The sequence below is a fragment of the Carettochelys insculpta genome, chromosome 1 (genome assembly GCF_033958435.1).
Source record: "Carettochelys insculpta isolate YL-2023 chromosome 1, ASM3395843v1, whole genome shotgun sequence".
In the NCBI taxonomy this organism is placed as follows: Eukaryota; Metazoa; Chordata; order Testudines; family Carettochelyidae; genus Carettochelys; species Carettochelys insculpta.
Window position 1 is genome coordinate 292,527,824 of NC_134137.1, and position 17,281 is coordinate 292,545,104.

At 42.1% G+C, this 17,281-nt stretch overlaps 2 protein-coding genes and 1 non-coding gene across 4 annotated transcripts in view; 1 reads left to right on the top strand and 2 right to left on the bottom strand.

The window, feature by feature from the left end:
• VEZT (vezatin, adherens junctions transmembrane protein) overlaps window positions 1-5,513 on the bottom strand; it is a 106,333-nt gene extending 100,820 nt beyond the window's left edge. For both annotated transcript variants that reach the window (XM_075011705.1, XM_075011695.1), the window contains exon 1: window positions 5,425-5,513. In XM_075011705.1, the coding sequence (XP_074867806.1) occupies window positions 5,425-5,460 (36 nt within the window). In that variant the 5' untranslated portion in view covers window positions 5,461-5,513. The remainder of the gene's footprint in view (window positions 1-5,424) is intronic.
• On the bottom strand, window positions 5,076-5,147 carry TRNAD-GUC (transfer RNA aspartic acid (anticodon GUC)). Its single transcript has one exon. It is a non-coding gene; the product is annotated as a tRNA-Asp (tRNA).
• Window positions 5,514-5,836: 323 nt separating the features above from the next.
• Window positions 5,837-17,281, top strand: part of FGD6 (FYVE, RhoGEF and PH domain containing 6) — a 131,722-nt gene continuing 120,277 nt past the window's right edge. Inside the window, exon 1 of the mRNA XM_075011715.1 lies at window positions 5,837-5,958. Coding sequence (XP_074867816.1) covers window positions 5,946-5,958 — 13 coding nt within the window. The 5' untranslated portion in view covers window positions 5,837-5,945. The remainder of the gene's footprint in view (window positions 5,959-17,281) is intronic.

The following is a 17,281-nucleotide window of genomic DNA, read 5'->3' on the forward strand; positions in this document are numbered from 1 at the left end:
TAGGATATACAATCCAACAGGAAGCTAATGTTCAACTGCACAAGATATTTAAAATAATAACTCACAAGCTGTTCTTGGTAAGAAACATGTCATAATTATACGATATTCATGAATATAGAGGCTCCAGTGTGCTGCTTTGAGGTACAGAGTGCCACAATGAGCCATACTGGTGTATATTGTGAATAATTCCTCATTATGCACATTGCAACATTTTTCAAAGGCTCATAATTCGCTCAAATCAAGGCCGTTTTTCTTCAGAACAACCCAAGGAGTGTTATATCCATTCTAAATTCTGACTTTTTAACACACAGGGCTTTTAAAGCAATAAAGTCGTTCAAAGAAAAGCCACACTTTTTTAAACAGTGAAAGTATTTTTCTCCCCGGATGTTCCTAAAAATTTACCTTCACACATCATGTATCAAAGATTGCACTCTGAAAACTGAAATTCTCAAAGCTGAAATACAGAAAAATCACCTCTTTCAATGACTTACTGGCAGAGAGCAATAAACCAATAGTAGCAGATGGAAATTCTGTAACATGGCAAAACTACTGGGTGCTTTCTGGGGTACCACCATGTTCTACATAGCTTATACTCCCACAGTTAATTTAATTTATTATTTGTAAAACATACTGAACGCTGGGATACTATTTTTTAAACAAATTAAAACTACAAGCTAACATGCTTTCATTGAACTTGCTGAAGGAGAAAGTTGGAGATAAGAGGCTGGGAGAAATAAAGATTTGTGTATAAAGAAAAACAAACAAGCTGTAGTAACACTGCTCAGGCCCCGTATCCCCAGATGTGGGAAGCAGAGCAGTGCTGGTCACACTGCTGCCTGCCCCCATGCCACCCACGCCCCTTATCTCCATGAGGCGCAGGCCATCCCCAAAAGATGGGGGCTAGGGAGACCACTGCAAATCATCCAATAGATGGAACAGCTTTGCCCTTCTCAGTACCTTTTCCAATTCTAATATAACTTTTTGGAAGTGGGCAGAGGGGGGGAGTCAGAACCATGCACAGTATTCAAGCTGCAGGCATAGCGTGGATTTATCTAGTGACGTTATAATTTTTCCAACTATTCATTTCCTAAGCGTTCCGAACACGGTTAGATTTTTTTGGATTGCTGCTGCACACTGAACAGATATTTTCAGGGAATTATCCATAATGACTCCAATATCTCTATCTTAAGAGGCAACACTAATATAGAATCCACCACTTGTATTTAGAGTTGGGATTATTTTTCCCCATGTACATTATGTTGTACCTATTAAGTTTCATCCATCATTTTGTTACACAGTCTGACTTTTTATGGTATCTCTTTGTACCTTTTTGCAGTCAATTATGCATTTAACTATTTTCAGTAATTATGTATCATCTGTAAATTTTACTACTTCACTATTCACCTTCTTTCCCATATCATTCATAAATATGTTGAACAGCAGAGTTCAATGCATCTCTCCATTGTGAAAACTGATCATTTACTCCTATATCCATTTTCCTATATTTTAATCAGTTAATGATCTGTGAAATGACCCTTCCTCTTAGCAGCAGACTGACAAATTTAAATTTGTCACGCAGTCATGGCAGCAGCCAACATGTTTCCCTCCCTCTTCGTTTTCTTTTGGTTCTCAGTAGCATATTGTGTTTGCATGTCTGAGGTTGGGCAGCGTGTTTATGTTTCCTTCCCTCATATATTTTGCCCTTAAGTATTTTCTGTGTTTGCTTGTGACCATCATGGCAAGTAACAGGAAAAGTGCTAGTGATAAGGGTGGTGCGAAAAGAAAGAGAAAAGCTATTGATTCAGAACAGAAAATAGTGATAGTGACACAATATGAAGGGGTCATGGCATGTTGTTGTTTTGTAGGTGCTTTGTTACATTTGGAGTGCTAGTGAATTAATATTATAAACATTACTGGTAGTGGGCAGTTGATACCTACCTGTATAAGGTATTTCCGACTTACGACCAAATCAAGTTATGAACAGGTGTTCACAATGTAACCCGTTCGTAATTCAGGACCTATCTGTGTTAGAACATTTAGCACCTCCAATGCCTGATACGAGTTCCTCATATAGTAGGTTTATTCCATGCTCCAGAAACCAGTAACTACAGGGATTTAAATAATTCATTTTCTTTTAAAAAAAATTGTAGACATTGTCTATATACAAGTGCAAATGTAAGTGTAAGCTTGTGACATTTTCTCAAGGCGCCCAGGATTGGGAGTCACTTTGTTACCTGCCTGCTTCCCAGCAAGACTGATACCTAATGGTGCTTAACAACTACTATACCACCAGTCAAACAAACATCTTAGGAAAGTAGTCAAGTAGCACTTTAAAGACTAACAAAATAGTTCATTAGGTGAGCTTTCGTGGGACAGACCCACTTCTTCAGACCATAGCCAGACCAGAACAGACTCAATATTTAAGGCACAGAGAACCACAAACAGTAATCAAGGTTGACAAGTCAGAAAAATGGCTATAGCTATGGTCTGAAGAAGTGGGTCTGTCCCACGAAAGCTCACCTAATAAATTATTTTGTTAGTCTTTAAAGTGCTACTAGACTGCTTTTTTGTTTTGATAGTATATAGACTAGCACGGCTCCCTCTCTGTTACTATTAAACATCTTAGGGACTTGCCAGCTCACACTTTACTTTGCAGCTTAACAGCAGGCACACTCTAGTCCTCAATCCTCATTGAAGCATTCCTTTGTGGTATACAGCTCATCACTTGCTACTCACAGAAATACCAGATTTGATATCTTTGGGGGACAAAGCACACACTAGCTTGGCTGATTCAACTGAGTTATCAATTCCTGCATGACATCACAACGCTGAGGAATATTTAAAGTAAAAATAATCATAAGTTTATTATCAAAGGCTAAGATTCAAGAGATAGTAAGGATAATAACGCAAACAGAAAGGTTATATGTAACACAAAACTATAACATGCCCTGTAATGCTGAAAATTAACAAGATAAACCCGTGTTTACAGTAGTCTGTCTCACCTCCCAGCATCTCCAGCCAACATGGCCAGATCCCTCTTATATGGAAGGCAAAAGGGCTGTCCTATTACTTTCACAGTGAAAGAAAGAGGTTCTTTTGCAGTCTCCTCAGATCCCCCAAAACTCATTTCTGGTCCCCAAAGTCTGGACAAGCCTCCCAGCAGTTTATTCTCTAGTGTGCAGACATCCTCATATTGATTGTGTGTGCAAACTGGTTTTCCATTGTGTTGGCTCACAATCCTTAATTTACACGTGAACTGAAGCAGGCAGGTGACTATACATCCTTTGTCTTCAGAAACCTGTCTGTCAACCCTGCCTTGATCAAGATTTTAAGAACGTATTTTCCTTACAAACACAAATTTTTACCTATTATCTGTACTTGCATGTCACACCAATATTAATGATCAGCATGATCCTGGCTTCCCTTAAGATCAACATAACATCATTTATGGATAAGTACAATGCCAGGTGCAGAGAGTTTGTCAGGCTTGCCAGAAGTTGTTGTTTCAGAAGAAAGAACCCTTTGCCAGTTGGCACTGAACAGGTCTCAGGTTCACAGACTTAAGTGTATATGCTAGAATATTTAGCTATTGCTTTTGCCATTGAAATGCATCCAGTATATTTAAACACTGCCTTATGAATACATGAGGGGCACACAAGGTATCTTAACAAAATTAATGAACACAACATGCAGTTATGAAAATTTCTAGAAATTTTATACAAAATTCTACAAATATTACAAAATGTAGAAAAGACAGTAGTCTTCAGGCCACAATGTAGACTAGCAGTCGTCTACAAGGGTTCTGAGGTCCTATGGGGGGCCATGAGCAGGTCAGGTTTAAAGTTGTCTGCCAGTGGGGCTGGCATTAAACTCAGTCCAAAGCAGAAAGCCAAAGAACACTCCCTCTGGGTATGAAGCCTGAGCAATTTAGCTTTGCAGAGGCCCAGGGCAACTACCCTGCTCGGCAACTCCTAATGCCAGTCCTGCCTTTTATAAAACATTTTATAAAAGGTGCATAAAAACAGTGAGCCATAGAGATTTTAATAGCATATTTAGGGGTGGATGTGTAGGTTTTTGGTTTTTTTTTTAAAGTTAAGAAGCCCTCACGTAGAAATTATATGCATGCAGTATTTACATGTGCACTTTCCCAAGCACTGTGTAGGTTTATAAATAGGATTATACAAAGAGAGTAAGTTCCTGATCCTACAATTCACTGAAGTCAATATAAACACATACATGCTTAGTCCCACTGAATCAAGCCTAAGGATGATTACCATCATTACAAATACACATACTTTTTTCATAACTAAAATTGACTGAGCACAACGTCCAAAGATCAGCCTGACCATATACTGATGTTTAATTTTAAATAGTATTTTACAGTACTTTTTTACATTATCAAAGTACACAAAAAGCATATTAGCACCAAACAAGAGAATAACTGCACACTTGCAATCCTACACACAAGCTGTTCAACTTCATAGTTAAAAAGTGATACCATGTTCAGAAGAGATGAAGGATTTCTCTCTGCCTTCATCTGCTGCAGTTCAAGTTCCCAATCTTCTCCAACTATTTTGCTACCAAAGCCTTTTGTGCAGATTAAGACCTCAGCTCTGCCTGAAAATTCCTGCTGTCTCTCTTATGATTCTGCATTCTGAATCTATTCAGTTAGCTATCTCCAAGGCACCTTTCATTATGGTAGATTATGGTAGATAAGAGCTGTGCTCCTTAGCCAATTGCATGGAGTTCAGTTGTTTTCCAAATGGGAGACTTACAGCTGCTCAACTCCAGATAGGAGGTAACACTGGGCCTAACACAAATAAGATATAAAATAAAAATACGTGGTGATACACACCTCATAGAGTTGAAAGTGACCCACGAGGTCATTGAGTTCAATCCACTGCTCTCTTGGCAGGACCAAACATCCTCCCCCTTTTTTGTTGTTTTAAATCTATTGACCCCAGATCCCTAAAAGGCTCCCCCGTCCTCCCTCAAGGACTGTGCTCACAATCCTGGGTTTAGGCGGCCAGTGATCGAACCACTGAGCCATCCCTCCTCTCTAAAATCTCTGCTCCCTCCCCGTCAGGGAATCGAACCCCGGTCTCCCGCGTGACAAGCGGGGATACTTACCACTATACTAACGAGGAGCTCTGGAACAATCGCGCCCATACACAATGCAAGACAAAGGCGCTCTGCTTCACCAAACCCCTCTCAGCCTCCCAGAGCTTCATTACACCTGGTTCCCCGTGCGCAAGCCCCAGCCCATCCCCCCCAGGCACAGACCGGCGTGCCCCGGTCGTACCACACACGGACACGGGGCACTCCAGCCCGGCGAGCCGGATCTGCTCATCCCTGGGCGGCCCGCACCCCAGAGGCCCGGCCCCGGTGAGCACGACCCGGCCCCGGGAACCGCCTCGCACCCACCTCAAACACCACTTCTTCATCAAACTCCGGTGTCATCCTTCGCCATGACACCCGCCCCGGGCACTGTGGGAAACTGAGTCCGCCCAGCCTCCGGCAGTGCCACCCCACCCGGCCGAGCCCACGGTCAGGTAAAACTACAACTCCCAGCAGCCTGCGCGGGCGCCCGCTTCCGGGAAGGGGGGGGCGCTAGGCTGAGAGGCGCTGATTGGTGGAGCCCTTTGGGTTCCCTGATGCTGGGGGCGGCCGGAGACACCGCGGCCTTTGGAACTTTTGCCGGGGATCGCGCGTCGGCGTCTCGCGGCCACTAGAGCGCGCTGCTCCATCCAGCTAGCCTCGCAGGGCGCTGCTGCGGTGGCTGGCTCAGTCAGTCGGAGAGGAGCTGCGGGAGCTGATGGAGGAGCGGCCGGGGGGCGGTTTGCGGCAGTAGCGCGGCGGCACAATGGGCTTGTCCTCCTCGGCTCTGCGGGGGGCTATGGCTTAAGGGGCGAGGAGGAGCCCGAAGAGGCGCGTGGCTTGGCACCATGAACGCAGCCGGTAGGTGCCATGGGGAAAGAGGGGAATGTTTCGGGGGGCGGGGATATGTGTGTAGGGGCTGGTGACTTCGCTCCCTCCTGCGAATCGCCGCCTGCCAGCCCCCGAGGCCGAGCCGCGTGATGGGACTCCCGTTCCTTATCGGGCGCCCCCCGTTAGCAAGTGCAGCGAGTGGGGGGCTGCGTGTGTGTCGAGAAGCCCCTAGTGTATCCTGGGCGAGTGGGGCTGCAGCTCGCGCTCTTCGGCTGCCGTTGGCCGTCTCCTTTCCCTGGGAAGTTACATTCCCCTCGTTGGGCGGGCGACCCGCAGCTGGGAAAGTTGCTTATGGAAGGGTACGGTAACCAATAGCGCGGCGCTCCTGTCCCCGGACGGGCTCGGGTCTGCTTGTGTGCTCCCTGCCTGCGCCCTCTGGCTTGCAAGCGCTTCCTTAGCGCGTCGATCGGGGCTGGGGATCTTTTCCGCTGACAACGACTCCAAGGGACGGTTTTTTCCTCCCTGGTGCTCGAGAGGACAATGAGGCAAGGTTGTGTGAGTGGAGACGCTGCTGCTGCCGCTGCCAAGAACAATGCCTGCTGTCTTCCTTTGGAGTCGAACCTCCTTTGGGCAAAGCCGTGCCCTTGGCTCCATGCATAGTTGTGGGTGGACCCCACTGAGATCTTCTCCCCATTAAAATGTTCGGGCGTACTTTTTCCTTTTATGAGAAGCTCTGGCTTACACTGGAAGACGAGAGAACTTGGGGGCCGGAAAAGGAGGATTACAATAGTTAACTTTTTTTGTTTCCCAGCTGAGTGAATGGAGGAGTATTTTTCACTCCTTTTCTATATTATTTTGCTGTCCATCATTTTAAAAAACATTTTTGCAGTTGTCTCCTAATATTCTGAACCTTTTCTATTCTCAGGAAACTCACCTAACTTTTTTGATTGTTATATTTTAACAGTAAATTTTCTTTTCATTCAAACCCACTGTTTTAAAAATCAATGTAGCGTCAATAATGAGAAATATTTTTTCACATGACTATTAGTGTTTGTCTTCCACTTAGACTTGTTTTTGCTATAATTTGAACCTAGCTGTCAATAATTACCATTTTGATATTTTGAAAGAGTCAATATTTCTAATGTATAATGGGGAAAAAGTAAATATTCTGCAATGTGTGTTTGATATCAGCAACACAGTACAAGATTATCAAAATTAAATGATGCATTTATCCTTCTCTAGGTGCATTGTAGAGACAATTTCATATTTCTCATCTCTGTAATAGAACCCACATACTTAAAAAATATTAGTTAACCTTCTGTAGGCTATCTTTACTAGTCACATTTATAGTGGCATATCCCCTGCTGAGCTCTGGTTATTTTAATTTGTCACCCTTAAGGATATTGTGATCCAAGGCAAAATGTCTTCTATAATCAGACCAGTTCACTGAAATGTATTTTATTTTTAAAGTGTAAGGAAAAAACACCACCATATTCTTAGATTCTTTTTTCCTGTGTCAAATCAATTCTGAATATCTATTCTTCACTCTAAAATAAATATTCATCTCAGTGTTCTGTTATCACTTTGTACAACCTTAATATAATTGCTAATGTTAATGGACACCTATAGGCAGTTTTACTTCAAGAAGGTACCCTGCCCTTATCAAGATCTTACACGCTTAATCGCTCATGTTCAGACTTACTATTGGAAAGCATTCATCACAGTCGCTTAGCTTGACCTGATCCATATTTGTGACTCTTTTTCCTTTTAAGTTTTATTCTCACTTTTATGGCTAAGAAAGACGTAAAGCAAATGCTTGGTTTAAAACAAGAAAGATTCCTGTATTTTAAGGAGTTACTCAGGGGTTTTTGGTTGTTTTGTCATATAAAGAAGCATTGTCAGTACTTTTTGCCCATCTGTTAGATTAGTAGGCTTCCTTTCTTGTGCCTGCATGAACCAACATGCATGAGAGCTCTTTTTTTCCACTGAATAAAATTACATATAAATTATGCTGATGAATGCTTTATGGAACTTTTTGAAGGCAGCAGTTAAATACAATGAAAACCTTAAACAACAAGATGTTTCCTGTACAGGGAAAAATGTGGTTCTACAGGATCTAATTTAAGTTGTCCTTTTAAAAAAAAACACAGTGCGCGCATACAAATGCTTAAAGAAAGGGTTACAGACTTATTGCATGTCTCAGTTGCAATTGTTTATTGCTCAAGAGACTAGCACTAGCATATAGAACTGCTTTGTTAAACAAAGGCAAGCTAATGGTTCTATGGTGTATGTTGCCCATTTAAAAATAAAAAAAATCATGTAACTTGTAATACGTTGCCTGCCTAATAGATTCTGAAGTGACTCCACTTACAGCTAGTGAGTTAAGAAATAAAACAGGGGAATATATATATTAAGCACTGACTAATGTGATCAAGTTTGCTAGTAACATTTCTAGGACTAGAGATCCCTATCTGTCTTTTTTTTTCCCTGAAAGTTAAAGAACTGAGCAAGTAAAATAATTATGTTATGGAGTGCTCATGAGATCAGACCTTGAGGCTTTGAAGTAAAATTTTGGTGTGGTACCAGAGGCCAGAATAGCAGGTAGCTTCCGAACAGCAAATAATTATTCCAAGAGTTTTCAAACTTAGTTACATTCATGAAGCTGTGTGTCTGCATGGATCAAATTCCAGGACTGAGGCCATAGTTTGTTCTTTAGGGGTTGTATTTCTGAGATCCCGAGGTAGACAAAACACAAGACAGGAAAGGGAAGAGACAGCACGGGGAATTACTGGTAAGGAGAAAGTAGAAAGTATTACTGGGAAATTAGTTTTATGGAAGGATTTGGAGAGAGGATGGGGGAGATGGCAGGAACCCAGGGGCTTGCAACACCAGGCAGGAACCCAGACGCATGTTGAAAGGTGTGGGGTCTAAAAAAGTATTAATGTGAATGGAGTAAGGGAACTGAAATGGGAATAGGAGAAACAACATCAGTGTATGTAGGACGAGATCATGGGTGCCTTGGGGATGAAGAGGAGGAGCTTGTGGTAACAAAAAGTCAACAAAGAGGCTTGGGTATGGGAGGTGTGGGTTTGAGAATTTTTATTTTTACATAATTTTACACTTCATCCCAGAAATATTAGAATCATTAAGATTGTAAATTTAGCTGTTGTTTAAGTCATGGTTGGCCGGTTTAAAACTCCAGGAAATAATTCAGTGGTTAACAATCACTGTTTCCCCATTAAAGAGGGCTGTGAAGCATTGTAGAAAAGTTACAATATCTAGGTATTAGTTATTCTTTGTTCAATTGAATACAAAAAATTTGAGTGTATCCCTTATGTCATTTTAATGTATCTTCAGAACCAAGTAGTTTGATAGTTCATTCAGATTGATGCTTGTCACTTAATTCTGGCAGAAATACAGTGAAACACCTGGGAAATACAGAAATAAGCATCAGTGTCTGTGTGTATAGAATTTTTCCTCTGAATCCTTACTGAATGAGGGACTGTACTGCTGGAGAAACTGAGTTTTGGAGCTGGTTCTAAACATTAATAGTTGTTATAGATCTCTGGTGTGTGTACGTGTGTGTGTGCACGCATGTGCAAGAGGAGGACTGTAAATCATGACCAAATTCCCACTCACATTCTGTGTCTTGAAATACTCAGTGCATGTTCAGCTTGCGAATGTATTCATTATTTCCTGTACTAAATTTGTTTGGTGGAGCATTACATTCCATTGAATTAACTCCAGAGTTGCCTATATTTCAGTGATGGGTGAAATGACATATATATGTTTACATATTAGTTTGTTTATAAAGTACTGTGTTTAGTCAGTATTAAAAGAGCCACTTAAATTATTGTTATGGGAAATTGGTTAAAAACAAGAATTTCCTTATTATAGTGGTCACACTAAAACTCACAGTTTTACAGCTACTTGTGTTCATGAAGCGGATGGAGCCTGTGATCGGGTGCTGTCATAAAAGACCCCTTGGAAATGTTTCCCAGCATGCTGATCATGCCGCTGACACCTGCCTTCTTGCTCTCTGAGGCTTCCCACCACTCTGTCCTGCTGAGTTAGATCCTCTGATCTTCCCCAAACCTAAGAACAGCCACACTGGATCACTCCAAAGTCCACCTAGCCTGGTATCCTGCTGTCTTCCAACAGAGCCCAGTGCCTAATGCCCCAGAGGAAGTGAACAGAACAGGTATTCATGAAAGCAGTCCCTCTCCTGACATCCATTTCCAGTCTCTGACATACATGCTAGGGTCACCATTCTTACCTATCTTGGATAATAGCCATTGATGTACCTAACCTCCATGAATTTATCTAGTTCTTTTTTAACCCCATTAAAGTCTTGTTCTTCACAACCTCCTCTGGCAAGGAGTTCCACAGGCGTACTATGTGCTGTGTGAAGAAGAACTTCCTTTTGTTAGTTTTAAACCTCCTACCTCTTGAAATTTCATTTTGTGATCCCTAGTTCTTTTGTTATGGGAACAAGTAAATAACTTTTCCTTATTCACTTTTTCAAAGGCATAGAGTTGTGGTTACCACCCCCTTCAGAGCAGTGCAGACACTGATTTACTTCAGCTGTGGGAGGATGCAGTTTTAAGGCACAGCACCCAGGAAACCAACAACCAAAAGGGATCAAAACCCCATATAAATCTGTCTCTGTGCAAACCTTTTGTGTAGGGAGGGCTCGTTGGGTAAGTCCCCTTTATCACTGAAAGGGAGTTATGCACAGTGGTAGCCCTTTCCCAGGTAATAATTATTTACACTGGGCTTGGTCATAAACAAAACAGTTTTTAGTAAGCATGAACAGTAGGATTTAAGTGGTTATAAGTGAAAACAGACAGATCGAAGTTAAGTTTCTAATATGGAATGAAAAGGAAATGCATAGCTATTTCTAATTTCCCTAAGAGACTCACTGCATCCAGATTGTTATCCGAAAGAGCTGTTCTATCAGGTAAAATCTTCAAAACAGAACTGTTCTTTTTATCTGATTTGGGTCAACAGCCTTTCATACTTCTTTTTTTCTTTGTAGGGGGTATCATGCAGATTCCAAAGCAGTCTGAATGTGAAAAACAGTAGCTTTCAGTTGCTTAAACAGACTTTCTCATAGTGTGGGAAACCTTTGTTTTTCAACCCACATCCCCCATGAAAAAACAATGGATCAAAATGGCTTTCAGTATCAGGTGGTATGGTCACATGTCTTTCTAGCACCAACTACCTTCTAGACTTAGGGGACAAACAAGACTGTTTAATAAGTTAAGTTGATCTTCCTAAGACTAAGATGAATGCAGAAGGTCACCGAGGAACTATGTAGGAAGATACATCCGAAAGAGAACCTACTTCAGAAGGTTGTGTAGTGGAAGCCACAGTTATTTGGGCATATCTGCAGAATGATTGATGAGCAAAAAGTGAAGACCCCGATATTCGGCATAATGCAGGGCTCAAATAGGTGAGGCAGACTCTACAGAGAATGGGTAGATGATACAGTAGATTGGTGTGGAGCTAGTTTACAGAAACTAAGCCTCTGCACGTTGGACAGGGAAAGATGGAAATGGATGAGCCCATGGTTGATGTTGATGATAAGTTGATCATCCAGTCATCAGGGTTGGGGCACCTGTAATGGCCCTCATTGGCCCATTTAAAACTATAACAGATGTGCACTCCATATTTCTAACTTCACATGCAAGAACGATACATGCACAGAATTAAGAAATAGAGCTCTATCAGATTGTAACATTAAAACTGATAGGTTACATGAGGCATTTTGTTCAAAGCATCTTTACGTTATGCCTATTTATATTCATAAGCCAATTTTGATAAAGCTGGGGGTAGGTCTGTCACAGAGTCTTTTATCCGAAATATCACCTTGGTCACTCAGTCCCTGTTTGGAGTAGAATGTGCATGTTTTGTTTTAGAAGAAAGAAAACACAAAAACAAGGTACCTAAATTTATGATACATTCTTCAGCAAAAAGAACTTAAATGTAAATGCATGCATTTTATACAGGAGAGAGAAGCCACAGGTTGGAAGTTGAGATTTGGTTTGATCATGGCAGTTGAAGAATAGGTGGTTTATTTATTAGCACAGAAACTATAGTTCAGGGTGGGTAGGGGAGACAAAGGAATGACAGTAGAAACAAAGCCAGTGTGACTTTCCCCATCAAACTTCGTTACTTTTGAGGACCGAAAAATGAGACCTACAGGATTTAGTATCCTTTTAACCTTAAAACATGTCAAGTCACATTATATTTATACAGCTTCATCTCAAAAACATCAGATTCTCAAAGAGTTTGTTTAGGTTTTTTTATTCATTTCTCTCATGTTCACTGTAAAGTTATTTCAGTTTTCCTGTTTTCCTTCAGCAGATCACTAAATATGCTCAAGCTTTTAATTAGTATTTTCCTTTTGAAACTTGTTTTGATTATTTTTTGAAATTTAGTTTCTGGAAAACTAGTTTATTTCCTTGCATTTTAATATCTGAGTGTGTTATCGTCCTAGATATGAGTCACTTCCTATTTTGTTAATATTAGAACATTTGAACACCTGGAGTATCATAGCTGCCATGTAAAAAGAAGAGGAAAAAAAAGAAAAAAGCCACTGCTTTTTCAGTCTGGGTGAAGTAAAAATATGATCGTGTACATAAAACACTTCTTTTGAAATTTTATTTTAATTTCACACCTAATTTTCTGGGGTATAAAACTGATGCTAAAGATTTATTGACTTCAAATAAGTGATTCAAGACATTATTCGTGCTGCAATGGCCTTTGTCATGAAAATCACTAGATGGCTTTTAAAATAATTCAAAATCTATTTGCTTAGCTCAATATTATATTCAGTGTTATCTTGTCTCTGAGAGCCTCCTAAATATGGCTACATCTACACTACGAGAGAAATTCGAATTCATTAATACCCATTTTGTAATTCTGGAATTTTTAAGTTTGAATATGACCATCCTCACTTCCCATGTGCTCCTCACAAAGTCGACTGATTGCTGCCACATTCAATTTGGCTAACATCGAATGCTTCAGTAGTGCATTGTGGGAACCTATCCCACAGTTCACTCATCTGCATAGCATTCTGGGTATGCTCGCTGGTCTTTGACGTCATCGTCCCACATTGCATTTTCCTCATTCTCCTCCCAGTCCCTGAAAATATGCTGATCCCTGGAAATAATACAGGGACCCTCAAAGTTACAAGAAAGAAGATAGAAAAGTCTCAGAAGAAAGTTTTTTGACTTTATTGAAACTAATACAGGGACCCCAAAAAGCATGGAAAAAGAGAAGATAGGAAAGTTTTTCAGAAAACAGAGTTGCTGATGGGGAGAGTCTTTGGCTGTCTGGTGCACTGTAAGGCTTCTGTGCAGTGACTGTGTATTCTAAAGTTAGAAGAGAGAGGACAGAAAAGTGTAGGAAAAAAGAATTTTTGGTTTCCTAACTTATTACATTGCCCACACGGGTGTGGCAACTGTGTTCTGAACTGGCCATCCACTGAGTGTCCCACCTGCATCATTGCTGCAGTAGCTGAAGTATTACACGAAGTAGCCCGTGTATCATAGCCGGTGGGAGAGACTTACTCCCAACAGCAGCAAAACCCCCAGTATCTCCGCCGCTGGAGTAGATGTCCTTCCCCCCTACCACCCGGCAGCAGCAAGCCCTGCCAGGGCCGGGGGAGGTGGGTTCAGTGGGGCCAGTTGAGGTGGTCCTCCCCAAATATCTTAGCTGCTGGGAGAGACTTCCCCATTGCAGCAGCAAGCGCCCATATATCTTAGCTGCTGGAGGGGAGATTTCCCCTGATGGCAGTAACCCCTAAGCTGCCAGGGGAGACTTCTCCCAGGCAGTAGCTAGTCCCAGTATGGGCATGGGTGGGGTTCAGTGGAGGGCCAGTGGAAGTTGTCCTACCCACGCCAGGGAAGACTCCTCCTCCCCTGCCCCATCCCCAGTAGCAGCAAGTCACGCTAGGAGCATAGGACAGCCGGTTGAGGAGGTCCTCCATGGGTATCTTAACTGCTGGGGCAGAATTTCCCATAGCAGCAGCAAGCCCCCAAATATCTTTCCCACCCTTGGAGCCCTAAACTCTTGCAATCTACCATGGTGCTGCCTGGCAGCATGGTCAGCACCGAAGGGAAGGCACATCCTTTTATTGGTTTTGGGGCTACCCAGGTGATGTAGCAGAGTGCAGGAAAGACCCGGACTGTCTGGCACCTGTGAGGGAGGGAAGGGGGTTCACACACACATGTAAACCACTGAGAAGTTTGTCAGTGTGTTGTGCAAGCATGACCCCCAGCACAGCCTTGTTGCCATGTGGTGCAGTGGGGCAGCAGCTGGCTCCAGGCAGCACATTCAAAAATAACAAGTGTAGAGACAGAACCACAAACTCTCTCTCCGGGGGCTATTTGAGTGGGTAGATGTGCTCACAGTGCAAATAGCAAAGAAAGAAAGAAAAAGACATTTCTCAGGCTCTCATACAAACATGAAACCACAGCCAGAGGCTCGTTGCTTCTGCTTGGAAATTCATGGTCTTCCTGTTACTGGAGAGCACCGGTCAGAACGGAGCACTGAGAGGGGCATTATGTGTCACATACGGGATATCTCTGGAGGCTAATAAATTTACTTTTAAGTCATGGCTCTTCCACAGTTGCCCTTAATCAAACTTCTGAATTCAAGCTTGACACTACACGTGTCAGGTAACTGCAATTTTGTAATCTCAAGATTAGTGCACCCAAAATTGAGCTAAAGGTCTTTACGGTGAAGATAATCGTGTGGTAATATCGAGCTAACTGCCTTAAATTCAACTTTATCTCATAGTGTAGATGCAGCCTATATGTATAAATAGAAACAGCAATAATCTTCCTTCCTACCTAGATTGTTAGAGCTGGAGTATTTCATAGAGAGGTTTTTATATAGTGCCACCTTCTCTCAGCCCTGCTCTCAGACAGGGGTTTCAATAAGTTTACTTTTTGAGTAAAGTTCATTCCTATGTAAGTGCTGGGGATAGAATTCCATTGTTGCCTAGGGGCTGAAGAATTTATACTGTATCTAGTGCAGAGATTGCACTTCTTAAGTCTGTAACTAGAAAGCATGTTTTCCAGATCTCAGATTGGTTTTTGTAGGTCTTTTCTGAACCTTTTCCAATTTTTCACAGTCCTTTTTTGAAATATAGACTTGAGAGCTGGATGTCATGTTCTGCTTACTGTATTACTAGTGCCGTAAGTAGATTTCAGAGGTAGTTGTGCTAGTCTGTTTCAGCAAAAACAACAAGGAGTCTGGTGACACTTTCTGAACACAAATAATTTTATTATGGTATGAGTTCCTCCCTACTCCTGCTTAATCGTCTCCTACTTACATATTCAAAGACTCTTTGCTGACTTTGTCAGATGTTCCAGGGCATGAGATCTTGCTCTTTAAGGTGCCTTTAAGGTGTCACAGGACTCTTCATTGGTTTTGCTGAAACACCTAACATGGCTTCCCCTCTGAAATTTGCTGCAGCATTGCACTGGAAACTCAAATATAATTGGTTGTCTATAGTATTCTCCAAGCCCTTTTCAGAGTCACAGCTTTCCAGGATAAAGACCCCACTATACAAGTGTGAACTAAATTCTTTTTTACATGATGCGTGTGCTTGGATTTGGTGGTGTTAAAAAGCATGCTGTTCAAATGAGACAACTTTACCAAGCAATCCATTTGTTATACAGTAAACCTTCGAAATGCACAATTTCGAGTTGCACTTAACTCGCATAAGTGCGACTCAAAAAACCTGTGCCACCTGACCCTGGCTCAACACTCCCCCTGGTCCCCCATGGCCCCAGTTCAACCCTACTCCCTCTCCCACAGCCCTGGTTCAAGTCCCCTACGGCCTGGCTCCCTACCCCCTGTGCATGGCTCCAGCTCACCACCCCCCATGATTCAAACTACCCCACAGCCCAGCTTACCACCCCCACACATGGCTCTGGTTCAACCCCCTCCCCCCAGCTCCAGCTCACCACCCCCCCACATGCAGCTCCCGCTCACCAACTGCTGCTTGCGGCTCCGGCTCACCTCTGCCCATGGCTCTGGTTCACACCCCCCCACCCCGTCCCAGTTCAAACCCCGCCTCCCTGCACATGGCTCCAGCTCAACTCCACTCCCCCCTCACCAGCCCTAATCCACTCCAGGCTTAACCTCCCTGCCCCGCTTCCATGGCCTCAGCCCACTGCCAGGCTTAAACCTCTCCAACTGCCTCCTCCCCCAGCCCCAGGACTTACCTTTTAAAAGGAGCTCCAGGTGATTCTGCTGCTTCCCCTGGGGGGGAAAAAGATGCCCCCCCCCCAATTTACGCAAGATTCAGCTTACATGAAGGTGTGTGGGAACATAACCTTCCCACAACCCCAAGGAACTACTGTGCATCATTTTAATTTTAATTGATGTTTTTGTCTCCTCTCTTAACTGTGATCTTTTTTGATCAGATGCTTTCTAGCATAACTTTGGCATTGTTATAAAGCATATTTATAATAATTCCTAGTCATCATTCACATTTTATGTTCACACATTCACAATTTTTCACATACCTGTTTTTAGATTTGGGAAAATGACTATATCAAATATAGGTGATTTGTTTTAAATTCTGTATGTATATGGCAAATTGTGATCGTTTGCACATATGCAACTGTCAGTTTTTAGTCAGTTAAATTTATCTTTATCCATCAAAAAGGCATCTAAAAGAACTTAAAAATTACTACATTTATTGCATTAGAAAGGTAAAAATAATTGTTGGAAATCCCAAAGTTAACATCTTTAGCATGTGTTTCCCAGGTGGGAAAATGGGGGATTTCATTTTGCATTATAGATAAAAGCTTAAGGAGCTGCTTGTTGTGTTCTGTTGTCTGAGTTGGTGATTTAGAGCAGGCCCACCATCCATGCTAATCTCGTGATTTATCCATTAGCACATTGATCCATAGATATTCCTGGTGGTGTTTGTTTAAATAATCAGTAATTCTGAAGCAGAGAATGGGATCGTCAGTGCAACATTAAAACTCACTTGTCCTTTTCTGCCAGTTCTTTCCAAGTAAGCTGTATCTGTGACTTTCACATTCTGGTCACGTGTCATCCCACCTGGTTTCAGCAAAGCCACTTTTGTCATGCTTTTTTTAGTAAATGATTATTTCTAATGCCTTTTTTCTTTATCCAGAATTCTAGCATTGTTACATAGGCAATTCAAGAATTTCTGTTCTTTGCCTTAGTGTTTGGTTCTTTATGTTGTGCATCATTGAATTGGAGTTTGATATTTAAGCATATGTACTGTGTTTACTACCTTTGCATCCTCCTCTGTTAATGCTAGTTGAAAGCTGTCAATGATACTCTAGCTTGTCTGGTA